Here is a 16,504-nt window from a genome sequence, read left to right on the forward strand (position 1 = left end):
CCGCCACGGAAAAGGTGGTGGTCGGCACGAGTAATGGCGGCGGAGGCGAAAGCGTGTCCACTAGTCGCACACCCGTTGTTAGGTGTCCTTGTGCGCTACATCGTCGTTACTTTTCGGCTCTTCGACTCTGCATGTATGTGTCTAGGACTTATGGAGGAGGAAGAGAGGGAGGGGTTACGGTAGACGGAGGCGTACATGATCACCACCACACGCACACATGCAACAGAGGGGTGGAGGCGAGGGGCAGTAACGTTGTTCGGCGAGCACGAGGAGGAGAGAGGCGCATGACGTCTTGGCCACCTCACGAGTTTTCTCATCATTGTACAGCATGTTAAAAGACAAGCCATCGTCGTGCACGCGCTGGATTCTCCGCGGCGGCCAGCTCCTTGGCGGAGATGCTAGCAATGTCCCTCCCCACGAGCGGATCAGCGGTGCGCATCACCTGGGTGGCAACCTTGTCCTGGAATTCCTTCACGAAGACGTTGCCCTTCTTCCAGTACTCGGAGTGGTACTTGATGCGCATCTGAATCTCGTGCATCTCGCGAGCATCCATACGCTTTGTTTTCGTGTAGATCATGAAGACCGGCACGGTGCTGACGCACACGAACAACCACGGGATCTGAATGCCCATACCGAGGGGAGAAGTGGCGGTGGGGTGGGCGAAGAAAGGCTAGGCGCCAGCCGTTGGCTTACGATGCAAGTATCTGCTGCGAGTTCGCGGGGTCGAATTTCGCGCGACACGCCGCTATCGGAACGCCATAAGCACTGGCACGTTTTTTTTTCTCCCCCGCCAGTGCGGCAACGAGAAGCGAGGTGAACGAGAGCGAAGACAAAGGCTGCACACACACGCGTCTGTGTGCGTGTGCATGCTTACGGTATCACGCACAGTGTCCAGAGTGCGTTGAGAAGGGCCGGAGAGGGAAAATGAGGATGATCGTGAGAGAGAGGGGATGTGAATGCGCTCACACGTGTAGATGGGCAGCAAAACAGCAGCAAAGGAAAAGAGGAAGAGGCAGCGCGGATTGATGCACTCGACATGGAAGCGAGTGGGCTGGAAGAGGCCAAGCACGAACACCCACGTACACACCAAGGGAGAGCTGCCCTGCCTACTCCGTGGGCTGACTGAACGTCGCTACAGCAATGAGAACACATCGCTGGTTGTTGTTGTGGTGGTGGTGGGGAGGCGGAATGTGCAAAACCCCAGTCCGCACACGGCGTCTCTCTCTCTCTCGCTTTCCCTCACTCCTTTCGTTGGCGTTGCTCGCACTCTCACTCACCGCACCTGCGAGACTACTGCGCGCGTGCATGTGCCCTCAAACAGAAATGACCCCACGGGCACCATACCCAGCGAAAAGTCCCTCCCCCCACCATACGCTGAGCATAGCAGTGCGGGGCAGCAAGGGAAAGGGTTAATGATGGAATCTTTGAATATTATGTAGCTCGTCCGTCATGTCCTTCTCCCCCCCTCTGCCTCGAAAGCCTCACTGAACGACGCTGGGACTGCGGCAGCGGATAAGTACGCGCGCCCCTGGCTGCCGTCGTACGTGAATAATGGTCGACTCCGCGATACGTGGCATTGGCTCGCCGTCGATCTGCACGTTCAAGCTGGCCCGCACGCCGCCGTCCGACTCGATGCGTGACTCGTACTTGTCTTTCATGTACAGCTTCGTGTAGGTAGAGCACTGGCCACTCGGGAAGTGCAGATCATTCGGAGTGCAGAGGACAAAGACGAACATCTCGTCCGTCTGAACAAGTTTGGTGGAGTTGCTGAGCCCAATGCCGAGAGAGGTATAGTGCAGCACACCGCCCATCGCCTGCAGCTCGAAGGCGCCGTCGTTGATGGTCACCGGCCGAGGGGTCGGTATTGGAAGGGTTGCACCGGCGGCGCCGCTGGTGGTGGTCCTGACTGACGGCCTGACCTTGCCGTTGCGGATCGTGACGGGGCGGTAGTACAGTTCTCCGCTCTGCGGGTTCCACGGGTGAGTGCCGGCAGAGTAGCAGTTCACGTTGGTTAGCACCAATGCCTTGGTCATGGAGGGAAGCTGCAACGCCACAAAGTCGCGTGTGCTACTCATGCGACTCGTCGCAACGGCGCCACCGCCAACCCTGCTCAGCTTCGGACGCGGCACGCAGACCATCGGTATGATGTTGCACAGCTTTTTGCACTTGAGTGCGCCTCTGATCCCCATCACACCGTACACGGCTTTGTTCTGTGCGCGAGTGCTGCACACCGCTGGGTGAGCGCGGCGGGCGGAGTCGAATTTCTTCACCACGTAGGCGTCGAAGCCCACGCTGAGGTAGTTGATGAGTCCGTGCGTGACGCACTGACCGCTCGCGTGCACTTTGGCCCAGTCTACGTTACACACTGCATCTGCCACGCTTCTCGGCCGGGCTGAGCGGTTCCACAGCGGCGAGTGAAGGGCCAGCGCAGAGGGTGCACCCCTCTGTGCCGCCTCAGCCGCTGCCTGCGATGACTCGGACAACACCGCTGCTTGCGCCACTCGCAGCGGTACCAGCGAGGCCTCCCACCGGTCGAAGCTCACGCACGGGGCCTTCGCCGCATCACTCAAGGCCACGGCCACCTGTGCGTCGGCGTCGCCGCTGCATTTGCACAGGGCCCCCAGTCCGCACCAGCCCTTCGCGATGGGTGAAAAGCCACAACCGAAGCCCACACAGTTGCTGTAATCGTTGCCGGTACCCAGTGGGAGCGGGGCGAGGGCAGGCATCGTGAAGTACGGATGCAGCGTCACGTCGCACACGCTAGACGTGGAGAAGACAGAGTTATCAGAGTTTAGTTGCACCTGCTGCTGAGATGAGATGAGGAAGGGCTGAAACTCGGCCTCGAGCTCGCGGCGCACGAGGTCCAGCTGCGTCATGATGAATGACACGGTGCCGTCGCCGCCGGCCGCAACGACGGTGCCGCGCCGCTGACGCGGCGACCGGCCAGGGGAGTGATAGATGACGGCCTGCTGCTTGATGAGGAGACGTAGCGAGGCGGGGTTCGTGAACACCTCCCCGCATAGTACCATGACACGCTTCGCGCCAAGCACGTCGCGCAAGCTATCGAGCACCGCCTGGCCTATCCCTGTTTCACCGGAGTCAAGATTTATGAATGCCGCCATGTAGTGATACGACGTCTCCACGTCGCTGTCGTAGTAGCGGCCGTACTGGTCGATAAGTTGCTCAGGGGACTGGGCCGGGAGGTCGGGAGCAGAAGCAGCACCATCAAAGCGTCGAGCGGTCTTTGCTGCCAGCTGCCCAGGCGTCGCTGGAACGGATGGCACGCCATCCTCGGTGGGCACGTCGGTGGCCCGTCCTCTGCATGACACAATCGTATGTGCCATCGGTTTTGAGGGAAAGCGGCCGAGTCCATGCGAATCGCCAGCGCCAAGATCGAGACCGGCAGGATCAAATGAGCGCTCCTCGGGAGACGAGAAGGACTCGCCGTTATCCTTGTCCAGCCGATTCTCAAAGGTGGTGCTTGACCTCGAACTCAAGACAGCCTCGCGACCGTTGATACGGTCATTCTGAAACTCAGCGGGGCGCGCCGACGCCGCTGGTGGCGAGGACTGCTGATCAGCGGGCTTCGTCTCGCTGATCATGCTTCACTAGGGTCAGCAAGGTGAAAATGGTGTGCTTTTCTACTTCAAAGTCCGCTGGAGATCACCACAGTGGCGGTTCGCCTGTGTGTTTGCCCGTACGTGTAGTCCTACACAAAGAGCAGAGCCTGTGCGCACTTCTACGCAAAGACGCGAGATATGACGACGAAGACAACGGGTGCCACCCTCTTTCCACCCCTTTTCTCCAAGGGCACCCACACCGGCAGACGCACAAGTGAAGTGTAGGCCCACGCACACAGTCAGTCAGCCAGCCCAGCGCCGAAGTGATACGAGAGAGAGAGAGAGGGAGGGAGGGATAGCGAAAGGAAACGCACAGGATGAATGAGAAACACAGCGACAGGGGGCATTGCCCAAGGCACCACCCAAGCAGCAGCAAATGTGGAACTCGTGGGGTAGCACCGACAGGCGCGTGGCAACGGTGCGCTTACTGCGGGTAAAACCGCAAATGCCAAAGTAAAACAAACCACAAAGAGAGCGAGCGGGAAAGGCGGGCGGGCAGACGCGGGGGGGGAGGCGCACGCGTGTGGTTGAGACGATCAGCAGCGCGCGTACAACATGTAAGCATTCAGCTTAGTAGGCAGTGTCTCTCAAGGGAGCCTCTTTTTGTCCTACCACTGCGCGGATATGCTCACACGACTAACGATAAATGACTGAGAATGAACGTGTCTGGTCAGAAGGAAGGAATGCGTGTGTGTGTGTGGGGGGTGGGGTGGGGTGGGGTGGAAGGAGGAGAGAAATCGTACGTGCGCCCGTAGTGGTGCGTGAGCTCAATAGTCCGGGTGTATAGATGCGTATAGTACGCAGTGCAGATCGCTACACTACTGCGAGGTGCCCAAGGACAAAGAAAGAGAAGAGAGGGGCGACGAGTAAAGAGGAGAGGAGGTGTGTGTGAGGGACGGACGTAGCAGAGGTGGAAGGCGAGACGAGGTGTGTGTGTGTGTGTGTGTGATTGTGGTCTTCCACCCGTCTCGCTCTCTGTGGGTGGGTATGGGCTGCACCAGACACGAGTGCAGCACAGGGGCCTGCCAAGGCGAGAGAAGAGTCGCTCAGGAGGGGGGGGGGGACTCTGAGGGCAAACAAGCGCTCGGACCTACCATCATGTGTGTTACTCTTGTGAGGCCTATTTCGAGCGCACACGCACACCTCGTGCGGCCGTGCGTGACGCGCATGGAGCTCTTACACATTACACTGCTCTCGGTGTCACTGGCATTTGGCGTCTCCTTTGCCCTTTCCTCTCTTTCTCTTGATGGTTGGCCATCAGCACACCGTCGCTGGTGGTTGGCTATTAGGGAGTCCCCTTGTGCATTTTGGCGGTGGCGGGGGGGGGCAGGGAAAGGTGTGTGTGTGTGTGTGTGTGGCATACGCGTGTGGTGGGCGGGAGAGGCGTGACCCTCCCTCCCCCTTGCCAAACAGGAAATCGGACGGAATCAAATTTTCCCGCCTTCCCCCCTCCCAACCGATCCCCCGCGGCGCGACACGTGCCAAGGAGAGGAGGATACCAGCACTTTCCCGCACAGCTAGCCGCTGGCCGGGCCGTTGCAAGTCCCGCCAACCCATACGCCGAGGAGTTCCAAAAGGAGAGGCATGGGGAGCGAGGGAATCGAGGGTGTTGCGGCACCCCCCCCCCCTGCAAACTGACTGCACAGGCAGGAGGAGGAGGAGGAGGGGGGGGAAGTGCAGCTGCTCCTTTCTTATCGTCCTTCTGGAGGGGGGACCTGAGTCCCTCTCCTCCGCTACAGGGCCCACCAGGCCACTTCACTTTTCGCTGATGATGAAGAACAGACCCCACTCACGGTGTCGGTCGCTCGGTTCCGACGTCACGCCTATCGACACGTTCACGTGAGATGTGGATAACATCTTCTCCAGCCATCCAAGGTCCACCAGCGCGTGCCAGGCGTTTCGGGCATAGCGCAGACTTGCCTGTCCAGCCGGGAGCGCGATGCGGGAGAGCTTTTCTTTCACTGGTAGTGTTGACGGCGTTGCAGGAGTGCTGAACATAGGGGTCGCGGAGAGCGGCACAGGTGGACGCCGCATATCGGGCACATTACCTTGTGCTGTAGAAGTGTTCGCCCCATTGCCGCCAATGCCACTACTACCAGTGCTGCTGCTTGCGGATGGCACGGCTGCCAGCGTGTTCATGACGGCAGCCTTGACAGTTGAGAAGGCGGAAGTGATGGTTGATCCGGTGCCCTTCAAGTAGTGCCAGGTGATGGGCAGAAGCCCTACTAGATCTTCCCGACTGCTGTCTGCCACTCCAGGAGGAGCGCCTCCGCAGACGCTGCTCTGGTCAGAGTTGGCAGGGAGTTCAGCGACATCGGGTATTGCGACGACCACGCACGCTTCCCCGCCCTTCTCTATACCCGCAGCATGTGGCTCAGCTGTCGCTGCGTGGTGGCGCCGCGAGCGCCAATCTGACAGCCGCCCTATCACAGGGCCGTAGAGCTTGGGTGCCACGTCCGCCATCTCTACCCCAAGGGTCGTGCCGTTGGCCGATGTCGCCAGCCGAACGGCAAACTCCGGCACCTGCGGCATGGGTCGCCAACACACACCCGCATCCAAGGCCGTCTGGTGAAGTGTGACAAGGTTCACGCGGAGCCGCACACTCACGTCAAGGAACCCGAATGTGGAGCTGACTGCACAGCTCATGCGGCGCAGAACATCGATGTGACCAGAGAAGTGCAGGCCGCGTCCCACTCGTGCACTCCAACCCCAATACACATTCACCCCGCGAGGCTTGCGGTAGCGAAGCGCGAGCCCAACGCCCATTTTGATGTGACGCGGTTTCCACCACGGTGTAGCGGAGCGCGAGGCCTCATCGGCCACCTCAGACGCAGCGCGGTTCCAGAGCCACTCATCTGTCGTCTCTAGCATGCACCGCTGGTACCAGTAGAGCCACTCGGGCATCGGCACCACGCCTGTGTTGTTGGTGGCGGTGCCTGGTGGTACGGCGGCGTTACAGTGCGCTGCACTGTGCTCGTGATCCGAGTCAGTGGGCGTGCGATCAGTGGGAGGATTACTGAGTCGGTGCCGTGCCGAAGGCATCGAAGGTGAGTGCATGTGCGGCGGCGATGGGGTCTCTTTAGGGGAGGGCGGACTGCTGGCTACGCCTGCGCTGCCTGGTGACTCGGCCGAGGTGCCCCCAATGAACATACCGACCCTCTGATCTTCAGCGTCCCTGTGTTCCTCTGACGCGGGTGACGTGGAGAAGTGACCAATTCCTTCCGCTGGATGGTGTCGAGTACCTGTGGTGGCCGTGTCGGCGGCCCCGCTCGTGAGAGACGCTGCTGCTGCTGCTACGAGGGGGTGCCTTGACCCTACCTGATCCTGAGAAGGCTCTGACTGGTAGAGCCCATTGCAGTTCTGCACCACGACTCTCGAGGCAGAGTCACCGGTGCTGTGGCCGCTGCCCAGCTCCTCCGCAGTCCGTGTGCGCCGCCCGAGCATCACGACAAAGCCGTGCATGTACATGATGGGGTCGTCGATTACAATCGAGCACTCCGTCATCACTGTGCGTGCCACGTACTCGCAGACGGGCAGTAGTGCATCAGTGGCCGGTAGCGGGGTTACACGCACGTTCAGCACACCGGTCCACCGTCGCGCCCCCCAGTACCAGAACAGCTGAAGCGCGTTGTAGATCTGCAGGTGGCCGTGACGTTGAGAGGCTATCACCGGCCCCAGCCACGACTTGTGGGTGGGCGGTGAAGGCGGCACAGTGGCCTCTGCTGCCTGCAGCTCCACTGCGCTGGTCCCCACCACGGTGTCCACGGCACCGCTAGGCCCCTGCTCCGAGGAGCTTCGATTCGCAGTAGAGTTCGGCATCGATCCAGACTGCAGTGTCGGAGAAGCCACCGTAGCCAAAGTCTGTGAAGTCCCCGCTGTTGTTGCTGCTACCCCAGTCCAACACCCATGCTCGCCCTTTGCCTTCTCTGTACGCCGCGGTGGTGACGACTGCTCTTGCCGATAACACGTGTTCACCTGGTGATATCCAGCACCGGTGACAAGGCCCGTCATAACGCCAAAGGAGTCCTTGTGATACACCGAGTCAAAGCCGTACATCATGCCCGCGGCGCTGTAGTGTGACACACCCTTCGCCAGCAGCGAGGGCGCCACCGAAGACGATGGCGACGCGCGTAACCGCTGTGCACTGTCCATGATGGTCGCAGGCGTGGAGGTACCAGTACGTTGCGCGCTATTGCAGCAGCTGCTTGCCAATACGGCTGTTGCAGGAACTGCCATACCGCTCGTTGTCTCAGCCGAGGGGGCTAGCGTGTGCTTCAGTACCGCTGGTGTTGCCGCGGCGTTGCCAATGGTCGCCCCTCCGGCCAGTTCACCGGGTGTGGCTGCCCACGTATCCAACTGCTGTCGCTGCTGCTGTTGTACCAGGGCATCCTCTACTTGGAGAGTGTAGAGCTCCGTATGGCTACCGCCACCTCCTCCAGCCGCGGCTGCTGCGCCGCTGTTCATTCCGGGGGTGTCATACGGCGACGCCACGGAGAGACTTGGGAACTCGGACGCAGCTGACTCCCCTATGACAGAGAGCGGCACCCCAGGCGCTGCCGAATCGGCTGTAGCCGCGACTGTGGCCGAGGGCCCGCAGTTTCCATGCACGCGCTGCTGATTCTCCTGCTGCACGTACGTTGCCGCCACGGAGGGCGCGTTCGATGTGGCGTCACTGACGAGCGTGAACGCCTTGGCACCCCGACCCGGCTGAAGCACTGACCGAGCGATCGACTTAACCGGGGCCCAGTCGATGATGCGCAGCGGCGCAGGGGAGAGCTGGTAGTCGAAGGTGCGATGCAGGTTTGTGTCGTACGACATCCTCGCCCCAAAGTACAACTACGCTCAGCTGTGTTTTCCTGCTTTCTCGCCCTTTTGAACGCCACGTTGGCATAGAACTCGGTAGTGCGTTCGATGTTTGTATGTGTAGGTGCTCACGCTTCGCGGAGTTCCCACATGAGCACCGGGCTCAGTACTCGTCACCGATGACCGCTCCAGAGATGCCGAAGCGAGAAGCCTATGAAGAGGGGAGAGGGAGGAGACCGAAGCGATCACGTGCAGGACGCAAATGGCCACGTCCAAAGAAGAATTAACGGAGTCGACTAAAAAGTGGGAGTACCGCCTCTGAAAAGGATACAACGCCGCGTGCTCTGTGCCAAGGAGTGAGGGGGGGGGCTGTGGCAGTGGCTGTGGCGCATGCACATGTGTGCGTGTGTGAGGGGAAGGGGATTGCGCTGGTGATCAGCGACCCCTTTCCCGCCAACTAGGGCGCGTGCCGCTGGTGGAGAAAGAGAATGATGAGGATGGGGAGGAGAGGGACGTGAGGAGCGATGAGGAGCCCACACCGGGTTGACGAGCCTGTGCGCCGGTGCTGCACTTTTTATATTCTACGCTCTTCGTGTGTGCTTTTTAGGGGAGCGCGAAGAGGAGGGAGCGGCGTGAGAGAGGGAGGAAGAGGAGGTGGTGCGGAGGAGAAGGGGGGGGGGCAACGGGAGTAGGGAGGAGTGTTGGAGGAGGACATATGCATACGCAAACCATGGGAACAAGCCAACGAGAGGTCGGGGTGGAGTGGGGGAAGAGAGGTATGTTGTCCTGACCGCGCGGCGCGGTCAGCAACATTGTCTGGTGGTCCCTCTTTGTTCTTTCCTCCTCTCCCTTCTTGGTTCTCAGCTCCCGCAGAAGAGGCGCTTCTCTGCGACCCTTATCCGCACACACGCACTCCTCACGAAGCGCAACGACGGGTTGTAGGTTGGACCGTCGTGTGGCTACATGTGGGTTGCGCGCGTGCGTTGCCCCCTCCCTTTTTTGGGGGGGGGGTGGGTTGGCAAGAGGTGCGCCACGAAGATCCCCCCTCCTGAGCTGAGCTGTGTTCTGCGCTTCTTTTACTCGCCCAAACGGTGTGGATGGCGACCTCCCCTCTCTCTCCAACTCTTGGGCGCATGGGTCTGCGTTGCCTCTCAATCGTGCACTTCCTCTGCTGTATTCTCCGCTCAGTATTCACACCACTACTGCACTGAATTGCACTCCTACCCCTCTAGTAGACTCCGTCGCACATGTGCGTAGGTTTGTCGGGCGGAGGTGGCGTGTGTAACGTCCCTACCTCCACTTGACCCTCCCTCTCTCCACCCGCACACCCGGATCACAAGAGAAAGGCGGCCTAGAAGACAACGGTGGAGCGAACAGGTAGAGACGCCGACAAACAAAACACCCACATGCACACACGCGCTAGGGAGACGTGGCGAGGTGAGAGCGAGACACTGAAGGTTTAACGAATCCGAAGAGTAAAGGCTAAGTCCTCTAAGTTGTGACCGATAAGTGGAAGTGTACAATAAGCGAAAGATGCTACAACACAACACAACACACGCGGGGTGGGTGGGTGGTGTGTATAGGAGAAGGAGAGGGGGACACGCGGGGATGAGATGTACGGAGCATGAGATCGAAGGGGGGGGAGAGAGAGAGATACAGGGGGGCGTGCTCTTCTTCCCGTAAAGAAGATCGAAATAGGTGATGGTGAGGAGGGGGAGGCGAGGGAGAGGGGGGGGGGGGACACGTGCGCGCGGAAGAGATAAAGATGTGAACCGCAGGTATCTTGAGAGAGAAGCACGTGAATAAGTGAATCACGAGGATGTACACGACACAGGCACACACGCGCACCAAGAGAGGGAGAGAAGAGAGAGAGGAAAGGCACAGAAATGTGTGCCGTTGGCGCGTTGCTCCTTTAACGGCAAGTGACGGTGTGTGCCTGTGTGCCTGTGTGTGGGGGGGGGGGGATGGGGGGAGGATGAAAGGGATGCGGGCGGTGGTGGCGTCTGTACGCCTTTTGATGTGCACGCACGAAGGAGAGGAAGCAAAACATTATTGGGTGAGAGGAGGGGGTAACACCGGCAGGAAAGGTGGGAGTTCAGCGACACAGATAAGAGCCTGAGTGTGGTGGTGGTCGAGGCAGACCACCGCTGTAAGAACAACCCCAGCAGGCATTCAGCTCTTCCTGCCAAAAAGAAGACAAGAGTATCACAGAGAAAGAGGAAACGACCACGAGCGGGAGGGAGAGAGAGTACAGGAGACGGAGATGACCATCAACAACGTGCGTGCAGTTGCAGTCGAAGCAACGAAAAAACACAACAATGTCTCCCTCCTTCCTTTTACCTTCACTCTCTTGCCCATGCGCACTATATATGCGTACTCTCTCGTTTCAGTCCAGCCTTACGCCCGCCTCCCCCTTTCCGCGTGCTTCCAGTGTCCCCCCGCTCTTCCGTCTCTTCTCTGGTGCTACACAGAGGTGACAGCTGTACGTTTCGCTCTTGATAGCAGCCGTGTTGTCCATTTCCATCGACATTTCACCCCCCCTCCCCCATCATATTGGCTCGCTTAGGGCGACATGAGGTGGTCTCAGTCTGTGTGCGTGCTGGTCGCTCACGTGGAGGGAGGCCCGTCGCGTGTGCGTGTGCGTGCCGTACGTCTACTGCGCAACTGGAGAACAGCGAAACAAAAGGGGAAATCGAAGAACACGAGAGAAGCAAACGAAGAGATCAACAGAGAAATCGAGAGGTGGTCTCTGTCTGTGTGCGTGTCAAGCCTCTTCCTCCCCCACTTCACGTCGCGTTCACTATCCCCTTTTCCCTCGTTACTCGCCCTACCGCGCCTCTCCCTTTCCCACACATTCCCTCTCCTTCACTTACGCGCGTGGCTGTGTGCATCGGGTGTGCAAAGCCCTGTGCGCCTGTTCACACCCACCCATGTTGAGCGAGGGGTGGTGGTGGAGGGGGCAACACAGCACAGACAGTAGGGGGTGGCCTATGAGGGAAAGGGAAACACAGGCATAGGAGGAAGGCGACGAGGTCAGAGCACACCATTGCGAACACGCAGCAGCAGCAGCGGCACACAGACAGACAGACAGACAGACAGACGGAGGCACGTGTGGTGTATGCGCCAGTACTACTGCAGCACCCACCCACGCACGCAGGTGTGTAGAAGAGATGCGCGGGTAAATATAGGGTCATCACCCGCTTCCATTCCTGAGAAGGCGCTGCACCCCCCCCCCCCTTTCACATCACGGAGAATGGGGGAGAGGGTGACGCAGGAGAGAGCGAGAAAGGCGCAGATATGAAACTTATGGCGCCTTCAAACAAGAAGACTGAAGCGCGACCATACCATTGCATAGATCGAAGACTTGGCTTCTTGACGAATCCTGCGCTCTTGACTTCTGACGACAAGCGGAGTATCGTCATTTCAATCCTTCAGAGTCTCGAGGTACGCAATCACGTCAGCGCGCTCCTGCGGCTTTTTGATGCCAGCGAACGACATCTTCGTGCCAGGCATAAACTTCTTCGGGTTCTCCAGGTACACGTCCAGCACCTCCGGCGTCCAGATCACGCCAGAGTCAGCGTTCGCCTTACTGTACGCAAAGCCCTCGATCGTGCCAGATTTGCGGTTAATGATGCCAAACAGGTTCGGGCCCACGCCGTTAGAACCTCCCTTGGTGGCGGTGTGGCACTGGGCAGCGCGACCCTTGAACAGCTTCTCACCACGCTCCGCATCACCAGGCGGGAGGGGAGCACGAGCCTTCGGCGGCATGATGAATGGTGTATGGGTGTGTAGGTTGGGGTGGTGTGGAGCAAGGGTATGCGCGTATGTGTAGCTAGCGGGAGGGAGGAAGTGTGCCTGAAAGAGACGGAGTTAAGGGCTGCGGAGGCAAGTTGAAATAAAGCGGGTGCCACGTGCATTTGTGGGTGGCGATGCCACTCGAAGCAACCGCGAGAGATCACAGGGGTTTCGGAAGGTGAGTGCAAGAGATAGAGGATGAAGGAGAACGACCAAGACTGTATGGAGACATTGTTTGTCAAGGCAGGCACCACAGCAGCCTCCTTTCCTTCCCCCCTTTCATAGGCTTCTGGGCACTTGAACGCGCGCAGCTCACTCACCTCGTTCCTCACGAAGTCAATCATCCCCCTGCCTGCAGCAAGATGCGGAAAGCAGGGCAGAAAAGAGAGGAGAAGAGGCGCATGCTCACCCCCTACCCCCCCATACACAGTGATGCAGAGCGATAGGCAGCAGCAGCAGCACAGAGAGAGGGAGAGAGCAAAAGTGGGAGCCGCTGAGGGGAGGAGAGAGGGGGACTCAACGAGCAGAGCGGCACATCGTCAATGCAGCAGCCAGCCTCCTGCCCTTGTCTTCTCTTGACGAATGCGTCTGCGCCTGTCTGAGTCGCACGAAGGTTTTTTCCCCTTTTACTTTGTTAGAAACAAATCTGTAACAGCGTTATAAGAGGCGCGCCTAGCCACTCCAGTGCCCCACCAACATCCTCGCCGTCAGGCATACTTCACACTCCACACTACAACCCTTCGCCACGTTATTGCTCTATGGTGTTTCCTCCTCCATACGCAGCCATCGGCTCACTTGTTTCTACGCGAAAGTGTGTGCGTGTGCGTGACGCACGCCTCTCCTCTACCACTGTCCGGCTTCTTCATGAAACGGTTTGGGGTGGAGGTGGGGAGGGGGAGGTGGACACACACACACACGCACGTGGATGGAGGTGGTGAGATGGGGAAACAGGGCCGGTGGAGGGTGAGTGGGTGGAACTACATCGATCGAAGATTTGACGTAGTCCCACTTTGGCTTGCCTTGCTTGGCAAAGAGGGATGGAGGAGGGACATGGTTGAATAGTTGCCACATAAGAGATGAAGGCACAAACGACAGCAACACCAACACACAACAACAGAGCGGAGAGGCGGATATCGAAGAGCGCAAGAGAGTGAGAGTGGGGTAGGTGGGCGATGATACACAAGCACATACCGCGCAAGCACCACACAAAGCACGCGAACACAACAACAGAAGAGCAGGAAAAGGGAAACGAAGGACAGGGATGCCCCAAAAGGTGGGTGGCAGGAGGAGGAGGGGGGGGTACGTGCGCACTGCTTCCACCCAAGCATAAAATGAGCCCTCCCTTTTACTCGCCATCGTTTCCCCTTCCTGTGATGCGGTCTCTCTCTCTCTGTCTGTGTGTGTGTGTGTGTGTGTATCTTAGCGAATGCGACGGTCACGTGCGATTTCAGGGAGGAAGAGAGGGGTGGTCATTACACAAGAACACCGCAGAGGCCGATCCGAGACCGAGAGGACACGTATCGACGGAGGCGGGCAGGAGTGCAAGAAGATGAAAAGCGAACGAGTAAAGCGACAACGGAGTAAAACAAAAGGGAGCTAAGGACACACTAAGGGAAAATAAAACAAAGGTGAAGAGACACAGTGAGCCTGTGCGTATTGTAGCGACTTTTGGGGCAGGGGAGGGGAGGGGATTAGACGGCCTTTGACCAACATCGTGGTGGCGTGTGTGTGTGTGTGTGTGTGTGTGTGTGTGGGTGCGTATGTGGTGGCGTGTGGGTGAGGGTACATGCTTTTTTTTTTTTAAATATTCTCTCTTCATCTCGACGATGTGTGCGCAGTCCTGCGTCATGCGTGTATGTGCACGGCTGTTCGTGCTGCTTTCATTGCCATTTCGGGCTTAGTTAGCATAAAGGTATTGGGCTGAAGAACTACCATGCAAACTGTGTGAGAGGAGGGAGGGCGAGAGTGGATGCGGCGAGCGGAGGGAGGAACAACCCGAGAAGAGAGAGGTACAGAGAGAAGCAAACGCCGACATGGACACGGAGGAGGGGGGAAGGTAGTGTTGTTGCCGTACATGTGGCACACGCACTGTATATCTTTGTTGGAGCTCAGGCCCACCGATCCGGCCACCGCTGTCACTTCCTCCCCCCTGTTTCCCCGACCCAGACTCTACATTCCTTCCCCATTCATGGCCTTTTGGCAGCTTATTGTCCATAATTCAACAGCGTCTTCAGCTTCCTCCGGCCTCTCCGTCCTCACTCTCCGTTTCTCTCCCCCCATTCTCCCAGCTGCTCATGATCGCAGTTGCTTTCTTCCGTGGAGAGGTTCAGCCTCTTAATTGCTAGTTAATGCCTCTTTCCCCCTTTGCTTGGCGTGAAAGACACAAATCGTGCGTGTATGCGTGTCTGTCGGCGCTAAGAACAAAACCCAGCAGAGTAGGAGGGGAGGGGAGGGGAGGGGGTGGGCGCACCACGAAACCCCACGCGGCAGCCTTTCCGCCTTAACTCAGAGTCTCGAGGTATGCAATCACGTCAGCGCGCTCCTGCGGCTTTTTGATGCCAGCGAACGACATCTTCGTGCCAGGCATAAACTTCTTCGGGTTCTCCAGGTACACGTCCAGCACCTCCGGCGTCCAGATCACGCCAGAGTCAGCGTTCGCCTTACTGTACGCAAAGCCCTCGATCGTGCCAGATTTTCGGTTGACAATGCCAAACAGGTTCGGGCCCACGCCGTTAGAACCTCCTTTGGTGGCGGTGTGGCACTGGGCAGCGCGACCCTTGAACAGCTTCTCACCACGCTCCACATCACCAGGCGGGAGGGGAGCACGAGCCTTCGGCGGCATGATGAATGGTGTATGGGTGTGTAGGTTGGGGTGGTGTGGAGCAAGGGTATGCGCGTGTGTGTAGCTAGCGGGAGGGAGGAAGTGTGCCTGAAAGAGACGGAGTTAAGGGCTGCGGAGGCAAGTTGAAATAAAGCGGGTGCCACGTGCGCATGCGTGTTGGCAGAGACCCCGGAGAGGGTGAGAGCGGAAAGAGAGGGAAATAGTCAAAGATGGCTGGAGGATGAGCGTTAGAGACGCATCGATACGTCCTATACGACTAGAGCACACGTGCCGAGATGTACAAGCCACGCATTCCTGTGTGTGCTGCTTGTAAGGGAGCGTAGGGACGGGGGTGAAGGTAAGCGTGAGTGACAGGAAGCCGCTACGGTCAAGCGTTTATTTGTATCAGGGGTGGCGGTGAGCCTTTCTGTGGCAGCGCTGGCACTCACTTCCACTCCCCTCTACTACGCAAACGTAAGACCCGCGTGACATCGAAGAGATTCCTGCCGCGCCTGCCCATGACAGACGAGCGGCCGCGCTGATGTGCGCTTTATCCTCCTCCGCCTCACCACATTTGCTTTTCGGCTCTCTCCAGGCGTTTCCGCCGTCGTCTGTGTGAAGTCGTCTCGCTGTATGTCTCTGACTTGACTGACGTCTGTCTCTCTCTCTCTCCCTCTCTCCCTTTCCTTTCTCTTTGCCCGTGCGTCGCTTGGTAGCGATGCTCCGAGTGCGCCGGACAGGAATGTTCAAGACGCGAGGAACAGCGCGAGATAGAGGAGGAAGGGGACTCAACGAACACACGCACACCCAGATATGCATAGATACATATTGTGTCTCACTCTACCTTGGATGAGCTGGGGCCTCTCCAAATCTCGACAACAGCGACAACGACAACCCCCTCCCCCCCGCTCAACCAAAGATGCCCCTAAAGATACATAGGAGCCGCAGCACACCCCCAGAGAGGGGCAGGGGGGGCATCAGCCACAAACACTGGTAAGGCAGCACGGAGGCAGTAAAAGCCGCCTCGCTGGCGAGATGAAGGGAGGGGGGGGGGAGAGGAGCGTTGCGCTGCAATGGGCTCAGGAGAAGCTCTGTGCGGGAGTTTGTGCGGGAAGGGGAGGAGAGAAGAGGCCGAGGGGGAGAGGGAGGAGGGCTCAAAGCATAACTTATTCGACACACACACACACACACACCACACCACACATGGGAGACGAGAGAGAAGAAGAGAGTAAGTCGGATGGGAAAAGTCGGATGGACGCTGTTTGTCGTCACACGATCAAGAGAAGTGTGGGAGGAGGAATGGTGAAAGGGGGAGGAAAGAGCAAACGAGGGAGGGACTGAGTGAGTGTGTGTATGAGAGAGAGGCGGGTAGCGCTACGCACACATACACCCACAGCGCGGAAGGCACTTGGTTGAAGAATAAATCAGTAAAGGGCATGGGGAGAAGTGGCAATGACGCGCGTGC

General features: G+C 58.6%; 5 protein-coding genes across 5 annotated transcripts; all 5 read right to left on the reverse strand.

Annotated features, from left to right (window-relative positions):
* Nucleotides 1-331: 331 nt before the first annotated feature.
* On the reverse strand, nucleotides 332-631 carry LBRM_16_1330 (conserved hypothetical protein; the record flags this gene model as incomplete). The annotated part of the gene is made up of 1 exon (XM_001563685.1): nucleotides 332-631. One exon carries the CDS (start codon nucleotides 629-631, stop codon nucleotides 332-334), a length of 300 nt encoding a protein of 99 aa, XP_001563735.1.
* Nucleotides 632-1,481: 850 nt separating this feature from the next.
* Nucleotides 1,482-3,344, reverse strand: LBRM_16_1340 (putative diacylglycerol kinase; the record flags this gene model as incomplete). Its single annotated transcript, XM_001563686.2, has 1 exon — nucleotides 1,482-3,344. One exon carries the CDS (start codon nucleotides 3,342-3,344, stop codon nucleotides 1,482-1,484), a length of 1,863 nt encoding a protein of 620 aa, XP_001563736.2.
* A 2,031-nt stretch (nucleotides 3,345-5,375) lies between these two features.
* On the reverse strand, nucleotides 5,376-8,438 carry LBRM_16_1350 (conserved hypothetical protein; the record flags this gene model as incomplete). Its single annotated transcript, XM_001563687.1, has 1 exon — nucleotides 5,376-8,438. The coding sequence occupies one exon, from the start codon at nucleotides 8,436-8,438 to the stop codon at nucleotides 5,376-5,378; it is 3,063 nt and encodes a 1,020-aa protein (XP_001563737.1).
* A 3,408-nt stretch (nucleotides 8,439-11,846) lies between these two features.
* Nucleotides 11,847-12,191, reverse strand: LBRM_16_1360 (putative cytochrome c; the record flags this gene model as incomplete). The annotated part of the gene is made up of 1 exon (XM_001563688.1): nucleotides 11,847-12,191. The coding sequence occupies one exon, from the start codon at nucleotides 12,189-12,191 to the stop codon at nucleotides 11,847-11,849; it is 345 nt and encodes a 114-aa protein (XP_001563738.1).
* A 2,527-nt stretch (nucleotides 12,192-14,718) lies between these two features.
* LBRM_16_1370 (putative cytochrome c) lies at nucleotides 14,719-15,060 on the reverse strand (the record flags this gene model as incomplete). The annotated part of the gene is made up of 1 exon (XM_001563689.1): nucleotides 14,719-15,060. The coding sequence occupies one exon, from the start codon at nucleotides 15,058-15,060 to the stop codon at nucleotides 14,719-14,721; it is 342 nt and encodes a 113-aa protein (XP_001563739.1).
* Nucleotides 15,061-16,504: the final 1,444 nt, after the last annotated feature.

The sequence above is a fragment of the Leishmania braziliensis genome, chromosome 16 (assembly GCF_000002845.2).
Source record: "Leishmania braziliensis MHOM/BR/75/M2904 complete genome, chromosome 16".
Lineage (NCBI taxonomy): Eukaryota > Euglenozoa > Kinetoplastea > Trypanosomatida > Trypanosomatidae > Leishmania > Leishmania braziliensis.